Genomic DNA, 24,821 nt, shown 5'->3' on the forward strand with positions numbered 1-24,821 from the left:
AAAATATGCATGAAATGGCTGAACAGGGCACTTTCGGCGGCACCTTCGGCGGCCGAAAGTCCCAGACAGAGACGAAACTCGGATAGGTTCGGCGGCACCTTCGGCGGCCGAAAGTGCCAGACAGAGACGAAAGTCTCTTTTCGGGGGCAACTTCGGCAGCCGAAAGGCCTGCCTCCCCAGCCATGTTCGGCGGCCGAAAGTGCCTTCGGCTGCCGAACCTGGTTTCTGCCAAAGGGCAGAAACTTGGCTCCTTTGTGCATTTTCGCCTCCAAACTCACCAATCATGCATATACCTCAGTTAAATCATGCATACAAGTTCCTAGGGGCCTCAAAACATCAAATACCCCAACTACAACACTTCAAACACCCAAAATCAACACACATTGACCAAAACATCAATATTAACCCATAACTCAAAATATAACCTAACATGCATTTCTACCCATAGATCTAGCATAAAACTTACTTAAAACATATAAGGAGCTTAAGATCGGCTCTTACCTCTTGAAGATCGAGAGAGAGACGACCTAAACTTGGAGATCCATGAAAATGAGCTCCTGAGCTCCCAAAGCTCCAAAACTTGGTTTAAATGTTCAAAACTTGTAATGTGAGTTTAAAACTCAAGAAAAATGGAAGAGATTTGGAGGAAGAACATAAGAGTTGCAAAGGGAAGGTCGGAAGCTTGCTGTGGCCGAAAATGGGAGAAAGCTCGCCCATTTCGGCTAAGTGCCCCTTTTATAGGTGGCTGGCCAGGCCACGTTCGGGGGCCGAATGTGCCTCCGCATCCATGCAATGTTCGGCGGCCGAACTTGACTTTCGGCGGCCGAACCTGAACTTCCCTAGCTCATGCTTTCGGGGGCCTAACGTGCCTCCAAAACGCATGCATGTTCGGCGGCCGAACTTGACTTTCGGCGGCCGAACCTGGGTTTTCCTCCAATGCTATTTTCATGCAAAAACTCATTTAGTTTCATACTTTAAAACCATTAAAAACATGAAAACATTTTATGAAAGCATGGTTCTAACTTTCTAGAGGTCTCCGACATACGAGATTCCACCGGACGGTAGGAATTCTGATACCGGAGTCTAGACGGGTATTACACTTACAATGCAAGAGGAACTCAATCAATTTGATAGGAATAAAGTTTAGAAACTTGTTCTTAAGTCTAGAAATCACTTTATAATTGAAACTAAATTGGTGTTTAGAAATAAGAATATATGAGCGCTCACAGGTTTAGTCTGGTGGTAAGTGTATTTTAGTAAATCTAAGAGGTTTCAGATTAGAAGAAATAAGTAAATCTGGTGGTAAGTGTATTTTAGTAAATCTTGTGATAAGAGCTGGATTCTTACAATGCAAGAGGAACTCAATCAATTTGATAGGAATAAAGTTTAGAAACTTGTTCTTAACTCTAGAAATCACTTTATAATTGGAACTAAATGGGTGTTTATTGTTAGGAAATCCGGAGATTAATAGCAATCTAATTGCGCAGCGGAAAAATAAAATTTTGGATTTCCTTCCCAGAATCCGAGTGCTCCGTTTAAATCATAAGAAAGATGTGAGACTAACCTGTTAATCTCGTAGTGAAGATACACTGGCGGACTGATGGTGCTGCCTTTTCAAACGAACACCCTCTATGGTATCCACACGAACGTCTTCTATCCTTCTAGAGTGCTAGCTCTTTTCAAGATGGATAGATTATGTGCTCTATGATCTACAATCTTTTAGATTGAGTTTTCTCAAAACTTTACAACCAACCTACTCAATCTGTAGAAGGAGTATTTATAGGCCTCAGTCTTTTTATTTTCCCACAACTCTTTTCCTAAAAGAGTTGTGCTTAGAACCCACTATCACAATCTCACAGATACTCAAATATCTTTATGTGATAGAGTCCTTTATCTGTAACACTTACAGATAGACTGCAGATCTTTTTAAATATTATTATCTCATAATAATAAATTATTATTATTAATAATAATAACACTTATTATTATTAATTATATTAATAATTAATATTAATAATAATATTAATAATAATAACATTTTATTATTATTAATTATACTAATGGGCTTTTAGCCCATTAATATAGCACATCAACAACGTTCTTGTGTGTGACCCAATAGGCTCATATTAATTGGCAATAGGCCCAGTCCAACAAGACCTATAAGTCATAAGTGGCCTCTAGCAAGACATTATGACTACCCAACTAATATGAGGATCAATAGTCCGATAAAGCCTATTAAATAGAACATGTATTAATCCCTTTGTCTCACGATATCTAGTTTGAACATAAGTCATGGTCAATGTCAAACTTATAATGTTCAAACTTATGATTTCTCGATCTCTAAGTAGACTGATAAATTCAAATGATATTGATCACACTATCAATTCATTTGAGCACGGCCATGCATTTCTCAGTCTCACTTATCGAGGGGCCCAGAAGATATCTCTCTCATAGAGAGGGACAAATCCTATCTTGATTGTTCATTTTCCTCTACATAATTTCTATTATGCTCAATCATAACCTTTATGATTGTCCGATTAAAGACAACGTTTGATTATGTCAAAACATAACAGTCCTTATGTTGGAAACTATGACAATCTCAAGTCAAAGAATTAAGACATAACTACTTTGAGATTCACTTATGACAATGACCCATGTAGTGATCTCAATGCGGGTCCATCCAATACTTTGTTCTCTAACAAGTATTTATGATTATTGATTTATATCAACATATACATAATCATCTCATGATTATCAATCAATAATCATACTAGTTATATTTTATTATTATCAACATAATAATAAGTAACCAGGGATGATAATCATTATTATGTAACATGCAAACAAATAATAATGATAAAAACCTCTTTTATTAATAACCAAAATGACATACAAAAAGGTCCAAGATAATGGCCTAGGGCATATACACTAACAATCTCCCACTTGCACTAAGCCTAATCATATAAGTATCTAATACCCATAGACCTAGCGTGCTGATCATGCTTGATCTGTGAAAAAGGCTTGGTCAGTGGATTTGCAATGTTGTCATTTGTGTCTACTTTGCATATTTTGATATCTCCTCTATCAATGATCTCTCGAATAAGGTGATATCGCCTGAGTATGTGTTTAGATCTCTGATGAGATCTGGGCTCCTTTGCCTGTGCTATGGCACCATTGTTATCACAATAAAGGTCCATAGGATTTGCAATGCTGGGAACCATTCCCAACTCTGAGATGAATTCCTTCAACCAGACTGCCCTTTTTAGCTGCATCTGATGCTGCTATATACTCAGCTTCTGTTGTAGAATCTGCTACAGTGCTCTGCTTGGAACTCTTCCAACTAACAATTCCACCATTTAAATTGAATACGAATCCTAACTGCGATCTGAAGTCATCTATGTCGGTTTGGAAACTAGCATCTGTGTAACCACTTACAACTAGCTCGTCTTCCAAACCTCCATAAACTAGGAATGCATCCTTAGTCCTTCTAAGGTACTTTAGGATATTTTTAACAGCTGTCCAGTGACTTTCACCAGGATCTGCCTGATATCTGCTTGTTGTGCTCAAGGCATATGAGACGTCTGGTCTAGTACATAACATGGCATACATGATAGATCCAATAGCATAAGGGATCTTATTCATCCGTTCTCGCTCATCAGAAGTCATAGGACATTGATTCTTGCTGAGATGAATACCATGAGACATAGGCAAGAATCCTCTTTTGGAATCTTGCATGCTGAACCTTTTCAGCACCTTGTCAATATAAGTACTTTGACTCAGACCGATTATCCTCTTGGATCTATCCCTATAGATCTTAATACCAAGGATATATGCGGCCTCACCTAAGTCCTTCATTGAAAAAGAATTCCCTAACCAAGTCTTAACCTTTTGCAAGGTAGGGATATCATTTCCAATGAGTAATATGTCATCCACATATTGAACTAGTAACACAACTGCACTCCCACTAACCATCTTGTAAACACAAAATTCATCTTCATCAATGAGTAAAAGTTCACGATTATCAGTCATGAGAAATCCATATCTCTCAGGCTGATGACGTGTCTTATCAGATCTGCATGGGACTTGTGTCACCCTTTCAGTCTCCACAACTGTTTGTGGTACTGGAAGTGGTTCTACTGGCGGTTCAATGCTCTCTTGTGGTGCTTGAGTTTTCTCAAGTCGCACTGTACTCCCACTGAATCTCTGAGAGATAAATTCCTTTTCCAAAAAGGTACCATTTCGAGCAACAAACACTTTGTTCTCTGAGGGAGTATAGAAGTAGTATCCTTTGGTTTCCTTAGGATACCCCACAAAATTGCACTTGATAAATTTTGGAGCTAACTTATCTGAAACTGGGCGTTTCACATAAGCCTCACAACCCCAAATCTTAATGAAAGACAAACTGGGCACTTTCCCAGTCCATAACTCATATGGTGTCTTTTCAACCGCTTTCATGGTACTCGGTTCAGAATGAATACAGCTGTTTCCAAGGCGTAACCCCAAAACTATAAAGGGAGATCTGTTTGACTCATCATAGATTGAACCATATCTAATAAAGTTCGAATTTTCCTTTTAGAAACACCAATCCATTGTGGATTTCTTGGAGGAGTTAATTGTGAAACAATTCCACAGTTTTAAGATGTTCATCAAACTCTTGGCTCAAATATTCACCACCTCGATCAGATCGAAGCATCTTAATAGTTCTACCAAGTTGATTTTGTACTTCATTTTGAAAAGTTCTAAACATTTCAAAAGATTCATGCTTATGTTTCATTAGGTAGACATAGCCATACCTACTGAAATCATCAGTGAATGTGATGAAGTACTGATAACCTCCCCTAGCACTAATGCTTAGTGGGCCACATACATCTGTATGTATTAAGCCCAATAAGTCTGAAGCCCTTTGACCTTGTCCAGTAAAAGGGTCCTTTGTCATCTTACCTAGCAAACAAGATTCACAATTTTCAAATGATTCAAAATCAAACGAATCTAATAAACCATCTTTATGGAGCTTAGATATGCGATTCTCATTTATATGGCTAAGACGACAGTGCCATAAATATGTTGGGTTTAACTCATTTGGCTTAGTTTTCTTAGAAGTTATGTTATAGATATTGCTGTCTCTAGAATCATCTAGATAAAGGACATAAAGGCCATCATATGAATTTGCAATACAATAAAGCAAACCATCTTTATGAATGGAACATTTCTTATTCTTAATGAGAAATGAAAAACCTTCATCGTCCAAAACAGAAATTGAAATAATATTCCTACTCAAAGTAAGAACATAAAAGCATTTGTTCAAAACTAACAAAAGCCCATCGGGCAAAATAAGTCCCTACAGCTATGGCAGCAACTCTTGCTCCATTGCCTTCACGTAGGTCCACTTTGCCCTTTCACAATTTTCTACTCCTTTTGAGATCCTGCACATTTGTACAAATATGAGAACCATATCCGGTATCTAATACCCATGTAGTAGAAATAGATAAATTAATATCTATAACATAAATACCTGAAGTCGTAGTCTCACTACTCTTCTTCTTCTTGTACTCATCCAAATAGAGTTTGCAATTTCTCTTCCAATGCCCTGGTTCCTTGCAATGGAAGCAGATTCCTTCCTTAGGAACTATTTCCTTAGGAACTTTTGCCTTGGATTGCCATTTAGGTTTGCCTCGTCCCTTAGGCCCATTTCCACCTTTAGACTTGGGCTTCCCCTTATTTTTCATGGGCTTACCCTTATTGACATTCAAAATTTGGGTAGGCCTTTTCTTAATATTTACCTCAGCTGTCTTTAGCATCCCATGCAACTCAGGAATGGATTTCTCCATATTGTTCATGTTATAGTTCATGACAAATTGAGAAAAACTGCTAGGTAAAGAATGTAGGATCAAATCCGTGGAAAGTTCTAAACTCAAAGGATAGCCAAGCCTAGCAAGGTGATCAATGTAGCCTTTCATCTTTAAAACATGAGCACTAACTGAATCACCTTCAGCCATTTTGCAATCATGCAATGCAATGGTAGTTTCATACCTATCCTGCCTAGCTTGTTGTTGGAAAGCTTGTTTGAGATGGACACTCATCTCATAGGCCTCAAGGTGCTCCAGATCCTTCTGAAGTTCTGGGCACATAGTTGCCAACATAAGACATCCAATGTCATTAGAATCATCCATATGCTTCTTATGCTTGTTCTTAACAGCATTAGTAGCATCAGCAGGAGGTGGTTCAGGGACAGCTTCATCAAGCACATAGGACTTTTTCTCTTGCTTGAGAACAATTCTCAAGTTTCTAAACCAGTCAATAAAATTAGTCCCATTTTCTTTCAGTTTATCCTTCTCAAGGATGGATCGCAGTGATAAGGTGGAATTGTTATTAGCAGCCATAATAATCTACAAAAATATGCAAATATAATTAATTTAATAAACAAATTAATATTGAGGTGATAATAATCTCCCACTAAAATATAACCCTCAGAATAATAATATTTTAGTGGGCTAAGATCCATATTTCACCTAATTCTAAGTCAGCTTTGGCATGACGCTTAGAATTAAGTTATTTAGGTAGGTAACCCCTTACCAATTACATCTAATGTAACTCTTAAATTATGAGGTATTGACATCATATGTCAAATGCATGTTATACCTCATCTAATGCCTTAGGCCCAAAACCGTTTTGATAGCCTAATTAAGCTCAACCAAAATTAAATAAATGAGTAACCATTACTCATCCTACCTTACTAGGATAATCCTAATGCACTTTGCTTTGGCAAAACCTGCATTTTGGTGATCTTAGTCTTGATAGGTTTTTAATATATGGGTGGCATTAAAACTTAAAATTTTAGAGTGAGGGTTTAACTTTTAATTTTAATTATTTTGTCTTGCATATATATATATTATAGTATCTCATACTAATATATGACAAAATAATAAAATTATTTTATATAGTCATTTAAATCTGATTTAAAGACTAAAATAATTTATTTTCTATTTTCTTATAATTATTTTGTCTTGCATACATATATTATAGCATCCTATATGCATATATATATATATAGACAATAATGCATAGTATCTCATACTAACACATGACAAAATATAGTCATTTAAATCTAATTTAAAGACTAAAAGAAAATAATAAAATATAGTCATTTAAATCTAATTTAAAGACTACAAATAATAATAATAAAATATAGTCTTTTAAATCTAATTTAAAGACTAAAAGAAAATAATTTTAAAATATTATTTTCTTATTATTATTATTATTATTTTTTTATTAATTATTTTCAGGGGCAAAATCGTAATTTTGGGGCATCATCTTCTTCCCCCAGCTTCTGCCCGAAGGTCCAGAAGCCCGCCGGACTTTCCGGCCGTTGCCCTCACCGTCGCGCGACTCATCGGCGGGCGATCCACAGATGCACGACCCACCGGCGCGCGAGGCACTGGTCGAGCGATCCCCGGGCGCGCTACCCCTTGGGTCGCGCGACCCACGGGAAGGCGCGACCCACTGGGAGGAGCGACCCTCCGGTCGTGCTACCCCTCGGGTTGCGCGACCCACCGGTCGCGCGACCTGCGGGGAGGCGCGACCCTCCGGTCGCGCGGCCCTTCCAGGGCGCGCGATCCTCCGGGGCCGGCCTTCTCAGTCACTGCGTTCCAGGCAGTGACGCCGGCTAGGCTATTGACGGCCGAAGAATCAGTCGTTCCTCGCCGGCGGCGGCAAAGACACTCTCTGCAGGTGGTCGCGAGCGTCACACGCCCTCCACGTCCGCCCATCAGCCTCGCCAATTTCTGGGTTCACGATGACTGTTCATCGTGAATCCAGTTGCAAATATTTTTATTTAATTAATTTAATTTTCTAACAAAATTAAAATTATTTAAATGATCTAATCATTTATCTGTAACTATCATGCCATTCTTATAAACATATATCACATATATAATATCAATCATACATAATTAATTTAAACGAAAAGCACAGGTTGGCTCTGATACCACTGTTAGGAAATCCGGAGATTAATAGCAATCTAATTGCGCAGCGGAAAAATAAAATTTTGGATTTCCTTCCCAGAATCCGAGTGCTCCGTTTAAATCATAAGAAAGATGTGAGACTAACCTGTTAATCTCGTAGTGAAGATACACTGGCGGACTGATGGTGCTGCCTTTTCAAACGAACACCCTCTATGGTATCCACACGAACGTCTTCTATCCTTCTAGAGTGCTAGCTCTTTTCAAGATGGATAGATTATGTGCTCTATGATCTACAATCTTTTAGATTGAGTTTTCTCAAAACTTTACAACCAACCTACTCAATCTGTAGAAGGAGTATTTATAGGCCTCAGTCTTTTTATTTTCCCACAACTCTTTTCCTAAAAGAGTTGTGCTTAGAACCCACTATCACAATCTCACAGATACTCAAATATCTTTATGTGATAGAGTCCTTTATCTGTAACACTTACAGATAGACTGCAGATCTTTTTAAATATTATTATCTCATAATAATAAATTATTATTATTAATAATAATAACACTTATTATTATTAATTATATTAATAATTAATATTAATAATAATATTAATAATAATAACATTTTATTATTATTAATTATACTAATGGGCTTTTAGCCCATTAATATAGCACATCAACAACGTTCTTGTGTGTGACCCAATAGGCTCATATTAATTGGCAATAGGCCCAGTCCAACAAGACCTATAAGTCATAAGTGGCCTCTAGCAAGACATTATGACTACCCAACTAATATGAGGATCAATAGTCCGATAAAGCCTATTAAATAGAACATGTATTAATCCCTTTGTCTCACGATATCTAGTTTGAACATAAGTCATGGTCAATGTCAAACTTATAATGTTCAAACTTATGATTTCTCGATCTCTAAGTAGACTGATAAATTCAAATGATATTGATCACACTATCAATTCATTTGAGCACGGCCATGCATTTCTCAGTCTCACTTATCGAGGGGCCCAGAAGATATCTCTCTCATAGAGAGGGACAAATCCTATCTTGATTGTTCATTTTCCTCTACATAATTTCTATTATGCTCAATCATAACCTTTATGATTGTCCGATTAAAGACAACGTTTGATTATGTCAAAACATAACAGTCCTTATGTTGGAAACTATGACAATCTCAAGTCAAAGAATTAAGACATAACTACTTTGAGATTCACTTATGACAATGACCCATGTAGTGATCTCAATGCGGGTCCATCCAATACTTTGTTCTCTAACAAGTATTTATGATTATTGATTTATATCAACATATACATAATCATCTCATGATTATCAATCAATAATCATACTAGTTATATTTTATTATTATCAACATAATAATAAGTAACCAGGGATGATAATCATTATTATGTAACATGCAAACAAATAATAATGATAAAAACCTCTTTTATTAATAACCAAAATGACATACAAAAAGGTCCAAGATAATGGCCTAGGGCATATACACTAACATTTATAAATAAGAATATATGAGCACTCACAGGTTTAGTCTGGTGATAAGTGTATTTTAGTAAATTTGAGAGGTTTCAGATTAGAAAAAATAAGTAAATCTGGTGGTAAGTGTATTTTAGTAAATCATATGATAAGAACTGGATTCTTACAATGCAAAAGGAACTCAAACAATTTGATAGGAATAAAGTTTAGAAACTTGTTCTTAAGTCTAGAAATCACTTTATAATTGAAACTAAATGGGTGTTTAGAAATAAGAATATATGAGCACTCACAAGTTTAGTCTGGTGATAAGTGTATTTTAGTAAATTTGAGAGGTTTCAGATTAGAAAAAATAAGTAAATCTGGTGGTAAGTGTATTTTAGTAAATCTTATGATAAGAGCTGGATTCTTACAATGCAAGAGGAACTCAATCAATTTGATAGGAATAAAGTTTAGAAACTTGTTCTTAAGTCTAGAAATCACTTTATAATTGGAACTAAATGGGTGTTTAGAAATAAGAATATATGAGCACTCACAGGTTTAGTTTGGTGATAAGTGTATTTTAGTAAATTTGAGAGGTTTCAGATTAGAAGAAATAAGTAAATCTGGTGGTAAGTGTATTTTAGTAAATCTTATGATAAGAGCTGGATTCTTACAATGCAAGAGAAACTCAATCAATTTGATAGGAATAAAGTTTAGAAACTTGTTCTTAAGTCTAGAAATCACTTTATAATTGGAACTAAATGGGTGTTTAGAAATAAGAATATATGAGCACTCACAGGTTTAGTCTGGTGGTAAGTGTATTTTAGTAAATCTGAGAGGTTTCAGATTAGAAGAAATAAGTAAATCTCGTGGTAAGTGTATTTTAGTAAATCTTATGATAAGAGCTGGATTCTTACAATGCAAGAGGAACTCAATCAATTTCATAGGAATAAAATTTAGAAACTTGTTCTTAAGTCTAGAAATCACTTTATAATTGGAACTAAATGGGTGTTTAGAAATAAGAATATAGGAGCACTCACAGGTTTAGTCTGGTGATAAGTGTATTTTAATAAATTGAGAGGTTTTATATTAGAAAAATTAAGTAAATCTAGTGGTAAGTGTATTTTAGTAAATCTTATGATAAGAGCTGGATTCTTACTATGCAAGAGGAACTCAATCAATTTGATAGAAATAAAGTTTAGAAACTTGTTCTTAACTCTAGAAATCACTTTATAATTGAAACTAAATTGGTGTTTAGAAATAAGAATATATGAGCGCTCACAGGTTTAGTCAGGTGGTAAGTGTATTTTAGTAAATCTAAGAGGTTTCATATTAGAAGAAATAAGTAAATCTGGTGGTAAGTGTATTTTAGTAAATCTTGTGATAAGAGCTGGATTCTTACAATGCAAGAGGAACTCAATCAATTTGATAGGAATAAAGTTTAGAAACTTGTTCTTAACTCTAGAAATCACTTTATAATTGGAACTAAATGGGTGTTTATAAATAAGAATATATGAGCACTCACAGGTTTAGTCTGGTGATAAGTGTATTTTAGTAAATTTGAGAGGTTTCAGATTAGAAAAAATAAGTAAATCTGGTGGTAAGTGTATTTTAGTAAATCATATGATAAGAACTGGATTCTTACAATGCAAAAGGAACTCAAACAATTTGATAGGAATAAAGTTTAGAAAATTGTTCTTAAGTCTAGAAATCACTTTATAATTGAAACTAAATGGGTGTTTAGAAATAAGAATATATGAGCACTCACAAGTTTAGTCTGGTGATAAGTGTATTTTAGTAAATTTGAGAGGTTTCAGATTAGAAAAAATAAGTAAATCTGGTGGTAAGTGTATTTTAGTAAATCTTATGATAAGAGCTGGATTCTTACAATGCAAGAGGAACTCAATCAATTTGATAGGAATAAAGTTTAGAAACTTGTTCTTAAGTCTAGAAATCACTTTATAATTGGAACTAAATGGGTGTTTAGAAATAAGAATATATGAGCACTCACAGGTTTAGTTTGGTGATAAGTGTATTTTAGTAAATTTGAGAGGTTTCAGATTAGAAGAAATAAGTAAATCTGGTGGTAAGTGTATTTTAGTAAATCTTATGATAAGAGCTGGATTCTTACAATGCAAGAGAAACTCAATCAATTTGATAGGAATAAAGTTTAGAAACTTGTTCTTAAGTCTAGAAATCACTTTATAATTGGAACTAAATGGGTGTTTAGAAATAAGAATATATGAGCACTCACAGGTTTAGTCTGGTGGTAAGTGTATTTTAGTAAATCTGAGAGGTTTCAGATTGGAAGAAATAAGTAAATCTCGTGGTAAATGTATTTTAGTAAATCTTATGATAAGAGCTGGATTCTTACAATGCAAGAGGAACTCAATCAATTTCATAGGAATAAAATTTAGAAACTTGTTCTTAAGTCTAGAAATCACTTTATAATGGGAACTAAATGGGTGTTTAGAAATAAGAATATAGGAGCACTCACAGGTTTAGTCTGGTGATAAGTGTATTTTAATAAATTGAGAGGTTTTATATTAGAAAAATTAAGTAAATCTAGTGGTAAGTGTATTTTAGTAAATCTTATGATAAGAGCTGGATTCTTACAATGCAAGAGGAACTCAATCAATTTGATAGAAATAAAGTTTAGAAACTTGTTCTTAAGTCTAGAAATCACTTTATAATTGAAACTGAATGGGTGTTTAGAAATAAGAATATATGAGCGCTCACAGGTTTAGTCTGGTGGTAAGTGTATTTTAGTAAATCTAAGAGGTTTCAGATTAGAAGAAATAAGTAAATCTGGTGGTAAGTTGATAAGCGGTTGTCGAAGCCGTCAAAAATAAACCTATTAAACAATCAACAATAAACTTGTAGATAGTGGCAATAGGGTCGAACCACAGGGAATTGACACCAATGATTTTCCTAATAATGACTAGGTCAAGCAAATAACAAGTAATTAAAAGAGGGGGTTTTGATTTGATGATTAAATAGCAAAAGAAAGCAATAATTTAAATAGATGAGAATTTCAATGAGAAAGAGATTCTAGTTGAAGTGTGAGTCTAATTCAGCTTGTTCAGAATTGATCATCGATTATTAAAGACTCCTATTTGATTTCAATAAATTAGTTTTGGTTGCGGAAGACGCTTCTCACAATTCAAATTTCTCCTTAGTTCTAGTTTGATTAGGAAACGTTCGCTAATCAAACACTAATCAACAAGTTGCCAAGGAACGTCCTTGGGGCATTGTAGCATCGAACAACTGTTGATTGCATTAAGACTTAGAGAAATCCAATTCTATCCTTGCCAACCTCGTGGTCAAGTTTAGATCATACAAACTGATTAAAAGTGTATTTGAACAATCTAAGTAATTACGGACCTAAACCATTCAAACAATATTACTTAAGCAATTTAAAAGCAATGGGCCCTTATTGATTCTAAAAGCAAAGTAATAATTATGGAAAAGATCAGTTTGCATAAATATTGAAACAAGCAAGAGTTCAACAATGGAGTATTAAACCTCCCAATTCATCACAAATCTGAATATTCTCAACTTCAACTAGAAAAGATGAAAATTAGCCACTCATGGTGGACTAAATACACAAAAGATGAAAAAGAAAAGAAAAGAGAAGAGCTGCAGAATTTCTGGCGAGGGGAAGAGGAAGCTCCAATGCTGATCAGAAGATGCCTTGCTGGTTTTGGAGGTTCTCCTTTTATAGCTTGAAGAATTCTCTCCATCTAGGGTTTTGGAATCCCTCTTTGATTTGGTGTTTGACTCCTCTATTGATGTAGATTTTGATTGCAATTGGATTTCCTTGGATGAGAGACTCTTTCGTGGCTCTTGGTCTTGTGTTGGAGGTGATTGGATTGGATTTGGACTTCTAAAAATTCGGATTTCTGTTTTCTGTCCATTTTCCCGCTCTGCTGTAAATTTCTGCTGTCAAAGTGATTTGCCCGGTGATTTGAGCGAGCAGTGGGCAAATCACTGGGCAAATCACTGCCTCTGTGAGTCAGTCCTCTATGTCTCTGCGAGTGATTTGGCCAGTGATCTTCGAGTGTCTGGGGCAAATCACTTGGCAAATCACTGCTGCCTGTTGCCTCCGGGTTTCTGCTTTAGCTTAATCTGGGCAGTGATTGGAGCAGATATCTGGTGATCTTGGGCAAATCACTGGGCAAATCATCCTTTTGTGAATTTTCTGCACTTTTTCTTCCATTTTTTAATTTCTTCTTTTTCTGTAAAAACAAGATCAAAACTATAAATTAAACTGAAAAATGTGTAAATAAGCAATAATAATCATGATAAAAATGTGGCTAAATTATGCTTGATCAAATACCCCCACACCTAGCTTTTTGCTTGTCCTCAAGCAACAAATAACTTAGCCAATCAAGCCCCCTTTTTCCTTAGAGCCTAAGTTCCACTTAATCAGCTCCCCCTAGACTCCTAAACTGAAGTATCACAGTATAGAGTACATGCACTAAGGTCATCCTCTCCTTTCCTTGTTTCCTTTCACCTACCATGGTCAAAAGAAAGGTTTTTGAATCAATCATGCTTATTCCTTTATGTTAGTTTTAATGCAACCCCTAGGAGTGACCTGCCACCTTCTCTCTTTCTCCTTTTTATTTAATTTATATTTTTATTTTCAGCAGCACTTATTCTTATCCTTGCCTGAAAAAGTCACTAACCTTTTTACGCGATTGTGTACATGGGTGATACACCCCTGGTTACTCAGTTAGTCACTTGTTCAAGTGGCTACTAGCTCTGTTCATAGTCTAGACCATCAAAACTTATTCGCTTGAAAAAGTTACTGACCTTTTTACGCGATTGTGTACATGGGTGATACACCCCCAGTTACTCAGTCAGTTACTTCTCCAAGTGGCTATTAGGCTCAGTTCATAGTCTTAGACCATTGGAACAAGTTTGTGATTTGTGCTTTGTGCTGGTTTTTCATGATAGTTTGGGCAAATCAACTCATAGGGAGTTACATTAGCTTTGTGTTTGCATGCATTTGTATTTTTATTTCCCTTGACCTTAGCACATTTAAGGATTCAATTCAAGAGAAAAACTCCCTAAGTGAAGGTAACATACTGTGAATGATTCAATTTAAGCTTAAAGGGGTGGCAAATCAATGGGGTCATGAGATAAGGGCACTCTTTCAACCTTGTTATCTATGTTGAGTAAAGCAATTAGCTACAAAATTCTGTGTGTGTGTGCAAAAAGTGTGAAAATATTTTGGTGTGTGCAAAAAGGGGTAAAATAATGCAAAAAGAAACAAAAAGAAACAAAAGAAATCAAAAAGATGGTGTGATCAGTGAATAAATACTCTCCAGTACCCCCACACCTATCCCACATATTGTCCTCAATGTGTGAATAAACATATAGAAAAATGAAGGAGAAAAGGGAAAGGTACTCCCTGGCCAGTGAGTGATTTGACCAGTGACTTGAGCAAGTACTGGGCAAATCACTGGGCAAATTGCTATCTATCACGGTGCTGGGGCAGAAAATGGTCCACCAGCAGGTCCAACAAGTGCTCCATCCTTTGCATTCGATCTTTAATCCTTCTGAGACGAGCCTCTACTGTCTGGTTGGGGGCTTCGTCTTCAGGTGGCTGAGGAGCATCCTGCTGGGGGGCTGCTGGAGGTGTCTCATTTGCTGGTTCCTGCCCTATTGCTTGTATTGTCTCACCTGCAGGGGCTGCTATAGTGGCTGGCTGCTGGGTGGTGGTGCTTATGGTGGCTTTCTTCCTTCTGAAAACACGCTCATGGCGTGGCGTTACTGGACCTGCAGGTGCAATGGAAAAGACATCCCCCACCTTACAAAGCAACCCCATATCATCCAATGTGCGTAGGTCCAAGGGGGTTGTCTTGGAAGTGGGGGAGAGGTCAGTATATGCTGGGTGCAATAGTTTGAGATTCACTGCAATGGCAGTGATCAAGGGGCCAAAAATCAGTGGCCTGTTATATTGTATGATGCTGGACAGTTGGGTGGCAACCCAATATCCAAGATGAATTTTCCTTCCCCTGTGCATGCACCAAAGAATATACAACTCAGTTCTGGTCAGGATGTTGGAAGCATCCTTCCTCCCAGAGAATGTGTAGGCCAGGAATCGGTGGAGGTATTTCAGGCTGGGGTTTCTGAGGTAAAGGTCCTTGGACCTAGTGGGTGAGTATGATTCTGGGGGATTATCACTTAATTCCAAGTACACAGAGCTTGGATCAAACTCAGCAGGGAAGTCCCAGGTGGACTGAGGGCATTCACAGCCCATGGCTATGCCGAATTCCTGCAGGGATAAGCGAAATCGCTTCCCCAATAATCTAAACCCAATAGTGCCAGGTGTGTGTATGTTGTGCATGGCAGGTTTATCAAAATAGAATGTGGTGAAGAACTCCTGTGTGAGTTCCAGGAAGGAGGGCATGCGTAGGAAGAAAAAGGTATCCCAGCCAATAGAAGAGATGAGAGAACGTACCTGGGAATGGAGTCTCAGTGCTCCAAGGGTGGCATGGTGGATATACTTACCTGGGTGATATGGTAGGGATGAAATTTTAAGCAGCCTAGTTCGCTCAGAAATTTTGTTGAATGTCAGGGATTTGACGATGTGATCAGGGTACACTGGCCTGGGCAAATCGCTGGGCAAATTGTTGGGCACATCACTGAGTGTGTCGCTGGGCACATCGCTAGCCACATCACTTGGTAGGTCCATGGGCGCATCGCTGGGCACATCGCTGGGCACAGCGCTGGTGGAATCAGTGGGTGCCTCAGTGGGCGTATCAGTGGGCACAGCGCTTTCTTTGTGTCCGGCGGGATGCATGGCAGGTTCTGGCTCTGGGTCTGATCTTGGTGGCGACTGTGTTCGTGGCCGTTTCTGGCTGTAGCCGGAGGAAGTGGTGGCTTCAGGTAGCATTTCGCCCGCAGGGTTTGCCGACGGGGCTATTGTGGATGGTGGTGGCGGCGTTCTTTGCCGTTTCTTTTGCCGGCGATATATCTGGACGGCCGGTGAATCGGTGCGTCCTGTTCCTGTGCTTGTGGCCGGTGGTGTCTCGGTGTTGATGATGGCCGGTGGAGGTGCGTCCCACGCTTCATCGTCACTGTCAGAGGGACTGGGCGGTCTGGGTAGCCCTAATTTCTTCCACATGAATGGTCCGCCGGTGGCCCTCATCTTGATTCTTACCATGGTGGTCTTGAGTTTGCCGGTGGGTGAGTGGTGGTCGGAGAAGAGAAAGCTTGGAGAAGAAGAAGAGAAAACAATAGTCAGCGTAAAAAGTAAAAGAATAAAAGAAAAGAACTACTTAAAGTGATTTGGGTATGTGAATCTGCCCTGATCATTTAATGCTGGCCCTCTGAATTCTTGACAGGGTGATTTGCCCAATGATTTGGGCAAGCAGTGGGCAAATCACTTTGGCCTGATCACTCCTCCTTTGTAGTTGCTGGGCTGGTACTGTTCACGCCCTTTGCTAATGATGTGCTTGGTTTTGCGATGGGACCGGTGATCTGGTCACTTTATCTGGGCAATTGGGCAAATCACTGCCCCGATCACTTGTGACTATGGTATATTCAGTCGATTTGCCCGGCGATTTGGGCAAGCAGTGGGCAAATCACTGGGCAAATCATTACATCTGGGCTGCCTCCCAGTAGCGCCCTGTTTTCTGTCTTGGGCTGGACTTCAGTGTTTTGCTCAGCAATCTTGGGAGGGGGGATCCAAGGGGACCTCCTCCACAACATGAACAGTAAAACCTTCATAGAATCTCTTCAAACGATGCCCATTAACCTTGAAAACTTTGCTTGTTTGTGGGCTCCGAATGTCAACAGCTCCATGTGGGTAGACATGTTCAACCAAGAATGGTCCAATCCACCTTGACCGAAGCTTTCCAGGGAATAGTTTGAACCTTGAATCAAAAAGCAAAACCTTATCACCAACCTGGAAGTGTTTTCTGGAGATGTTTTTGTCATGGAAGGCTTTGGTCCTTGCTTTATAATCCCATGAAGCTTCATATGCATCACGCCTAATTTCTTCAAGTTCTTGAATCTGTAATTTCCTGTAGATTCCAGCCTCTTCTCTATCAAGATTGCAGCTCTTCACAGCCCAATAGGCCTTGTGTTCAAGTTCCACAGGTAGATGGCATGCTTTCCCATAAATCAGCCTATATGGAGACATCCCAATTGGAGTTTTATATGCTGTTCTATATGCCCATAAGGCATCATTTAGGCGCAAACTCCAATCTTTGTGACTTGGGCAAACTGTTTTCTCTAAGATTGACTTGATCTCCCTATTTGACACTTCAGCCAGCCCATTTGTTTGAGGATGATAGGAGGTAGAGGTTCTATGGATGACATGGTGCTTCTTTAGGAGAGTTTCTACCACCTTGTTGCAAAAATGGGTGCCTCGGTCACTGATTATTGCCTTGGGCAGTCCAAATCTTGAGAAAATGTGGGACTTTACAAAATCACACACTGTTTTTGCATCATCAGCCCTTGTTGCCTTGGCCTCAATCCACTTGGACACATAATCCACAGCAAGTAGTATGTAGGTGTTGCCAAAGGAAGGTGGGAATGGTCCCATGAAGTCAATGCCCCATATGTCAAAGATTTCACACACCATGATGGGTGCTTGAGGCATTTCACTTCTTTTGCCAAGGTTTCCTGTTTGTTGGCATCTTGCACATGACCTACAAAATAAATAAGCATCTCTAAATATGTTAGGCCAAAATAATCCACTTTCAAGGACTTTCAAGGCTGTCTTGCGTGGTCCAAAGTGACCTCCACAGCTGTAAGAATGGCAGAAAGTTAGGACAGATGTGATCTCATGGTTTGGAATGCATCTCCCTATGACTTGGTCTGCACAATGCTTCCATAGGTAAGGCTCATCCCACACATAATACCTTGCCTCTTTCTTGATCTTGTCTCTTATGTGTTTGGGCAAATCACCTATGGCAAGGAAATTAACAATATCAGCATACCATGGTTCCTCTTCTTGGACAGCAAAGAGGTGCTCATCAGGGAAGGTCTCATTGATGGGGCATGTCTCCATCTCGGTCAGAATTCTACTGAGGTGATCCGCCACAAGGTTCTCCTTGCCTTTCTTGTCACGGATCTCCAAGTCAAACTCTTGTAACAGCAATATCCATCTCACCAGCCTAGGTTTGGATTCCTTTTTCTTGATTAAATACCTTAGTGCAGCATGATCTGAGTATATAATCACCTTTGTACCAAGTAGATAGGGTCTAAACTTCTCCAATGCAAACACAACAGCCAACAACTCTTTCTCTGTGGTGGAATAATTGCATTGTGCAGCATCTAGGGTGCGTGAGGCATAGTGAATGACATGAGGAGAGTTACCTACACGCTGTCCCAATACCGCACCTACAGCAAAGTTGCTGGCATCACACATGATCTCAAATGGAAGGGTCCAATCAGGTGGCTGGATGACTGGGGCAGAAATTAGGAGTGATTTGATCAAATCAAAGGCTGATTTGCAGCTGTCATCAAAGTTGAAGGGTACATCCTGCTGTAACAATCTGCAAAGAGGCTGAGTTATTTTAGAAAAATCCTTGATAAACCTCCTGTAAAAACCAGCATGTCCAAGGAATGATCTAATCTCCCTAATGCTGGTTGGGTAGGGCAGATTTTTGATGGTGTCAATTTTGGCTTTGTCCACCTCAATCCCTTTTGCTGAAACAATATGGCCTAAGATTAAGCCATGGCTGACCATGAAGTGGCATTTCTCATAGTTGAGAACCAAGTTTGTCTCCAAACACCTTTGAAGTATCTTCTCCAAGTTGGTTAGGCATTCATGGAATGAGTTGCCATATACCGTAAAGTCATCCATGAAGACTTCAATGATCTTCTCCACATAGTCAGAAAAAATGCTTATCATGCACCTTTGGAAGGTGGCTGGTGCATTGCAAAGACCGAAGGGCATCCTCCTAAATGCGAATGTGCCAAATGGGCATGTGAAAGTGGTCTTCTCTTGGTCTTCAGGTGCAACGGGGATTTGATAAAACCCCGAATATCCATCTAGGAGGCAGTAATGACTCTTTCCAGCAAGTCTTTCAAGCATTTGATCCATAAATGGCAAGGGAAAGTGGTCCTTCCTTGTGGCTGTGTTGAGCTTCCTATAGTCCATGCAAACTCTCCACCCATTTTGTATACGAGTGGGTACTAGCTCTCCTTCAGAATTAGGGACAATGGTAATCCCTGTCTTCTTTGGTACCACATGGATGGGACTCACCCATTTACTGTCAGAAATGGGGTAGATTACCCCAATGTCTAGGAGCTTCATAATCTCCTTCTTTACAACCTCCATCATAGGTGGATTTAGCCTTCTTTGTGCCTCACGAACAGGTTTGCACTCATCCTCCATAAGTATCCGATGCATGCACATTGAGGGTGAGATACCCTTTATGTCCTCCAATGTCCACCCAATTGCTTTTTTGTGTTTCCTCAAGACATCCAGGAGCTTTTCCTCTTCTTCTTGGCTGAGCTGGTTGGAAATAATTACTGAAAGTGTATTTCCAGCTCCCAAGTAGGCATATTTGAGGTGGCTAGGCAAGGGTTTCAGATCCGGTGCATTTTCTGTCTGCTGGTTTACTGTCTGCATACTGTCTGATTTGAGCTGTGATTTGAGCAGATTTTCTGATGTACTGGGCAAATCACTGGGCAAATCACCCATACCCAACAAGTTGCAGCAGTCTGCTGTTTTGTCTGCTTCAAAGATGTTGCTGTCCACTTCTTCTCTCCTGCAAAGACCTTCATAAAGTAAGTTTTCCTGATCAAAATCAAAAACTTCTTGACTTAAATTATCAATAATATCAAGGCCATAAACAGGAGAAACATCATTGGGGAATTTCATAACATCATAAACATTAAATTTGATAACTTCCCCTTCAAACTCCATAGTCAATGTGCCATCATGCACATCAATTTTTGTTCTTGCTGTGCTCAAGAATGGTCTTCCAAGTAAGATATCAGAGGTGGTATTGCTCTTGTCTTCCTCCATGTCAATAACATAAAAATCTGCTGGAAAGACTAATTGGTCCACTTGCACCAACACATCTTCTAGCACTCCTTTGGGATAGACAATAGATCGGTCAGCTAATTGGATCACAATGCTGGTGCCCTTGAGTGTACCTGCATTCAACAAGTTAAAAATAGACAAAGGCATGACATTGATTGAAGCTCCAAGGTCACACATGGCCTTCTTTATTCCCACATTGCCTATTTTGCATGAAACCGCAAACATTCCTCTATCTTTGCATTTGACTGGTAGTTTCCTTTGGATGACAGCTGAAACACACTCCCCCACACTTACCTTCTCACGTTCAGCAAGTTTTCTTCGGTTGGTGCATAGCTCTTTGAGAAACTTGGCATACCTTGGAATTTGTTTTACAGCATCAAGTAGGGGAATGTTGATTTCCACTTTGCGGAGTGTCTCAAATATCTCTTTTTCCTCTTTCTCCTTTTGGGACTTTGCAAATCTCTTTGGGAAGGGAGGTGGTACCTTGAATTTCTCCATAGGTTGTTGTTTCTGCCTTTGACTTGATTCTGCCTGGTCTGTTGATTTGGGCAAATCACTTTCTGCCTTCTCTGGAGAATTGGGCAAACCACTGCTGGACAGCTTAGTTTGCCCAGCGATCGGGTCAGTTCCTATCAGGGAACTGGGCAAATCACTGCTCTGATCACTTTCTGGCAGAATTTCTTCCATGGTCTGTTTTTGCAATTTTTCAGCCCTATTGTCTTGCAACTCCTTTCCACTCCTCAATGTGATGGCACTAGCATTTTGCCTTGGATTTATCTCAGTTTGGGAAGGTAGCTTTCCTTGTGATTCAATTTTATTCAAGGATGAAGCCATTTGCCCCATTTGTTTCTCAAGATTCTGTACAGTATTTGCCAAATTTTTCACAATCTCTTCAAGAGATGCATTGGAATTCTGAGGTGCAGCTTGAGCTTGGTTTCTTTGCTGGTAGCTTGGATATTGCTGTCCCCTTGCATAACTGAAATTTGGATGGTCCCTCCAGCCTGGATTATAAGTATTTGCATAGGGATCATACCTTCTTTGCCCATTGAAGCCTCCAACAGCATTGACTTGCTGGTCCTCCTCTTGAAGGGAAGGACATAGATCAGTTGGGTGGTTGTTGGCACATATTCCACATGTCTTGGGCTGCTGAATCTGCTGGACTTGTTGGGCTTGACTCACAACAAGGCTACGGATAGCGTTGGTGAGTTCAGAAAGTTGGGATGATAAAGTGGAATTACTCACCTCATTTACATTCCTTGTTGGCAGCTCTTGATCTCCAAATTGCTGAGAAGCTGCGGCCATGGTGGAAATTAAGTCCCTCATCTCTCGAGGTGATTTTCTCTCAGTTGATCCTCCACAGGCTGCATCAATAAACTTTCTTTCTGAGGGTAGTAGACCTCCATAGAAGTACTCAATGAGAGATTGGTCAGAAATATCATGTTGAGGGCAGCTTGTGCATAACTTTTTGAACCTCTCCCAAAACTCATACAAGCCTTCAGAGTGCTTTTGCCTTATGCCACTTATCTCTCGACGGATGCCAATGGCTTTTGAGGTAGGGAAGAATTTTTTCAAGAATGCTCTCACCATATCAGTCCATGATGTGATGGTTCCGGGTGGTAAGTAGAATAGCCATTCTTTGGCATAGTCGTCAAGGGAAAAAGGGAAGGCTCTAAGTTTGATATCCTCTTCTGGAATACCTTGGGGTCTCAAGGTTGAGCACACAACGTGGAATGCCTTCAAATGCTTGTGAGGATCTTCATTTTCAAGGCCTCTGAATTTGGGAAGGAGATGGATCAGACCTGTTTTTAGCTCAAAAGGTGCTGTCAATGGGGGATATGCAATGCATAAGGGTGCTAGATCTCCTGCTGGTTCAGCTAACTCTCCAAGAGTTCTCTCCCGTGGCTGAGGTGCTTGGATGGGCATGTTTCTTGCTTGATTTTCAGCTTCTACATGTGCAGCAGGTGGTGCCGCCATTGCTGGATTTTCTGCCATGACCAGGAATTCAGTTTCTGGTAAAAATTCTGCTGTAGCAGGTGCGGTGATGGAAGTTTCTGCTGGTGCAGAAATTTCTTCAGCAGGGGCAGTATGTGGTCTGTGAGGTGGAGTTGTTGATGAAGATGGTCTTGAGGATTGGTTCCTCAAATTTTCTTGGCAGTTTTTTCAATCTCCGGATCGTAAAGAAGAGTGTCTTTACGGCCAGACCTGGTCATAAAGGGAAAATACGTTAGTTTAAATCAATTCCCCGGCAACGGCGCCAATTTTTGATAAGCGGTTGTCGAAACCGTCAAAAATAAACCTATTAAACAATCAACAATAAACTTGTAGATAGTGGCAATAGGGTCGAACCACAGGGAATTGACACCAATGATTTTCCTAATAATGACTAGGTCAAGTAAATAACAAGTAATTAAAAGAGGGGGGTTTTGATTTGATGATTAAATAGCAAAAGAAAGCAATAATTTAAATAGATGAGAATTTCAATGAGAAAGAGATTCTAGTTGAAGTGTGAGTCTAATTCAGCTTGTTCAGAATTGATCATCGATTATTAAAGACTCCTATTTGATTTCAATAAATTAGTTTTGGTTGCGGAAGACGCTTCTCACAATCCAAATTTCTCCTTAGTTCTAGTTTGATTAGGAAACGTTCGCTAATCAAACACTAATCAACAAGTTGCCAAGGAACGTCCTTGGGGCATTGTAGCATCGAACAACTGTTGATTGCATTAAGACTTAGAGAAACCCAATTCTATCCTTGCCAACCGCGTGGTCAAGTTTAGATCATACAAACTGATTAAAAGTGTATTTGAACAATCTAAGCAATTACGGACCTAAACCATTCAAACAATATTACTTAAGCAATTTAAAAGCAATGGGCCCTTATTGATTCTAAAAGCAGAGTAATAATTATGGAAAAGATCAGTTTGCATAAATATTGAAACAAGCAAGAGTTCAACAATGGAGTATTAAACCTCCCAATTCATCACAAATCTGAATATTCTCAACTTCAACTAGAAAAGATGAAAATTAGCCACTCATGGTGGACTAAATACACAAAAGATGAAAAAGAAAAGAAAAGGGAAGAGCTGCAGAATTTCTGGCGAGGGGAAGAGGAAGCTCCAATGCTGATCAGAAGATGCCTTGCTGGTTTTGGAGGTTCTCCTTTTATAGCTTGAAGAATTCTCTCCATCTAGGGTTTTGGAATCCCTCTTTGATTTGGTGTTTGACTCCTCTATTGATGTAGATTTTGATTGCAATTGGATTTCCTTGGATGAGAGACTCTTTCGTGGCTCTTGGTCTTGTGTTGGAGGTGATTGGATTGGATTTGGACTTCTAAAAATTCGGATTTCTATTTTCTGTCCATTTTCCCGCTCTGCTGTAAATTTCTGCTGTCAAAGTGATTTGCCCGGTGATTTGAGCGAGCAGTGGGCAAATCACTGGGCAAATCACTGCCTCTGTGTGTCAGTCCTCTATGTCTCTGCGAGTGATTTGGCCAGTGATCTTCGAGTGTCTGGGGCAAATCACTTGGCAAATCACTGCTGCCTGTTGCCTCCGGGTTTCTGCTTTAGCTTAATCTGGGCAGTGATTGGAGCAGATATCTGGTGATCTTGGGCAAATCACTGGGCAAATCATCCTTTTGTGAATTTTCTGCACTTTTTCTTCCATTTTTCAATTTCTTCTTTTTCTGTAAAAACAAGATCAAAACTATAAATTAAACTGAAAAATGTGTAAATAAGCAATAATAATCATGATAAAAATGTGGCTAAATTATGTTTGATCATAAGTGTATTTTAGTAAATCTTGTGATAAGAGCTGGATTCTTACAATGCAAGAGGAACTCAATCAATTTGATAGGAATAAAGTTTAGAAACTTGTTCTTAACTCTAGAAATCACTTTATAATTGGAACTAAATGGGTGTTTATAAATAAGAATATATGAGCACTCACAGGTTTAGTCTGGTGATAAGTGTATTTTAGTAAATTTGAGAGGTTTCAGATTAGAAAAAATAAGTAAATCTGGTGGTAAGTGTATTTTAGTAAATCTTATGATAAGAGCTGGATTCTTACAATGCAAGAGGAACTCAATCAATTTGATAGGAATAAAGTTTAGAAACTTGTTCTTAAGTCTAGAAATCACTTTATAATTGGAACTAAATGGGTGTTTAGAAATAAGAATATATGAGCACTCACAGGTTTAGTCTGGTGGTAAGTGTATTTTAGTAAATCTGAGTGGTTTCAGATTAGAAGAAATAAGTAAATCTGGTGGTAAGTGTATTTTAGTAAATCTTATGATAAGAGCTGGATTCTTACAATGCAAGAGGAACTCAATCAATTTGATAGGAATAAAGTTTAAAAACTTATTCTTAAGTCTAG

The 24,821-nt window shown here is 38.7% G+C and overlaps 2 protein-coding genes across 2 annotated transcripts in view; both read right to left on the reverse strand.

The window, feature by feature from the left end:
* Positions 1–15,694: 15,694 nt before the first annotated feature.
* LOC122723093 (putative uncharacterized protein DDB_G0290521) lies at positions 15,695–16,572 on the reverse strand. Its single transcript, XM_043953850.1, has 2 exons — positions 15,957–16,572; positions 15,695–15,720 (listed from the first exon to the last, which is right to left on the reverse strand). Exons 1-2 carry the CDS (start codon positions 16,570–16,572, stop codon positions 15,695–15,697), a joined length of 642 nt encoding a protein of 213 aa, XP_043809785.1.
* Positions 16,573–17,058: 486 nt separating this feature from the next.
* Positions 17,059–24,821, reverse strand: part of LOC122723094 — a 104,015-nt gene continuing 96,252 nt past the window's right edge. The window contains exons 3-5 of the mRNA XM_043953851.1: positions 20,728–20,823; positions 18,240–19,791; positions 17,059–17,735 (exon numbers count right to left, since the gene is read on the reverse strand). Of these exons, the coding sequence (XP_043809786.1) occupies positions 17,113–17,735; positions 18,240–19,791; positions 20,728–20,823 (2,271 nt within the window). The 3' untranslated portion in view covers positions 17,059–17,112. The remainder of the gene's footprint in view (positions 17,736–18,239; positions 19,792–20,727; positions 20,824–24,821) is intronic.

The sequence above is a fragment of the Manihot esculenta genome, chromosome 2 (genome assembly GCF_001659605.2).
Source record: "Manihot esculenta cultivar AM560-2 chromosome 2, M.esculenta_v8, whole genome shotgun sequence".
In the NCBI taxonomy this organism is placed as follows: Eukaryota; Viridiplantae; Streptophyta; class Magnoliopsida; order Malpighiales; family Euphorbiaceae; genus Manihot; species Manihot esculenta.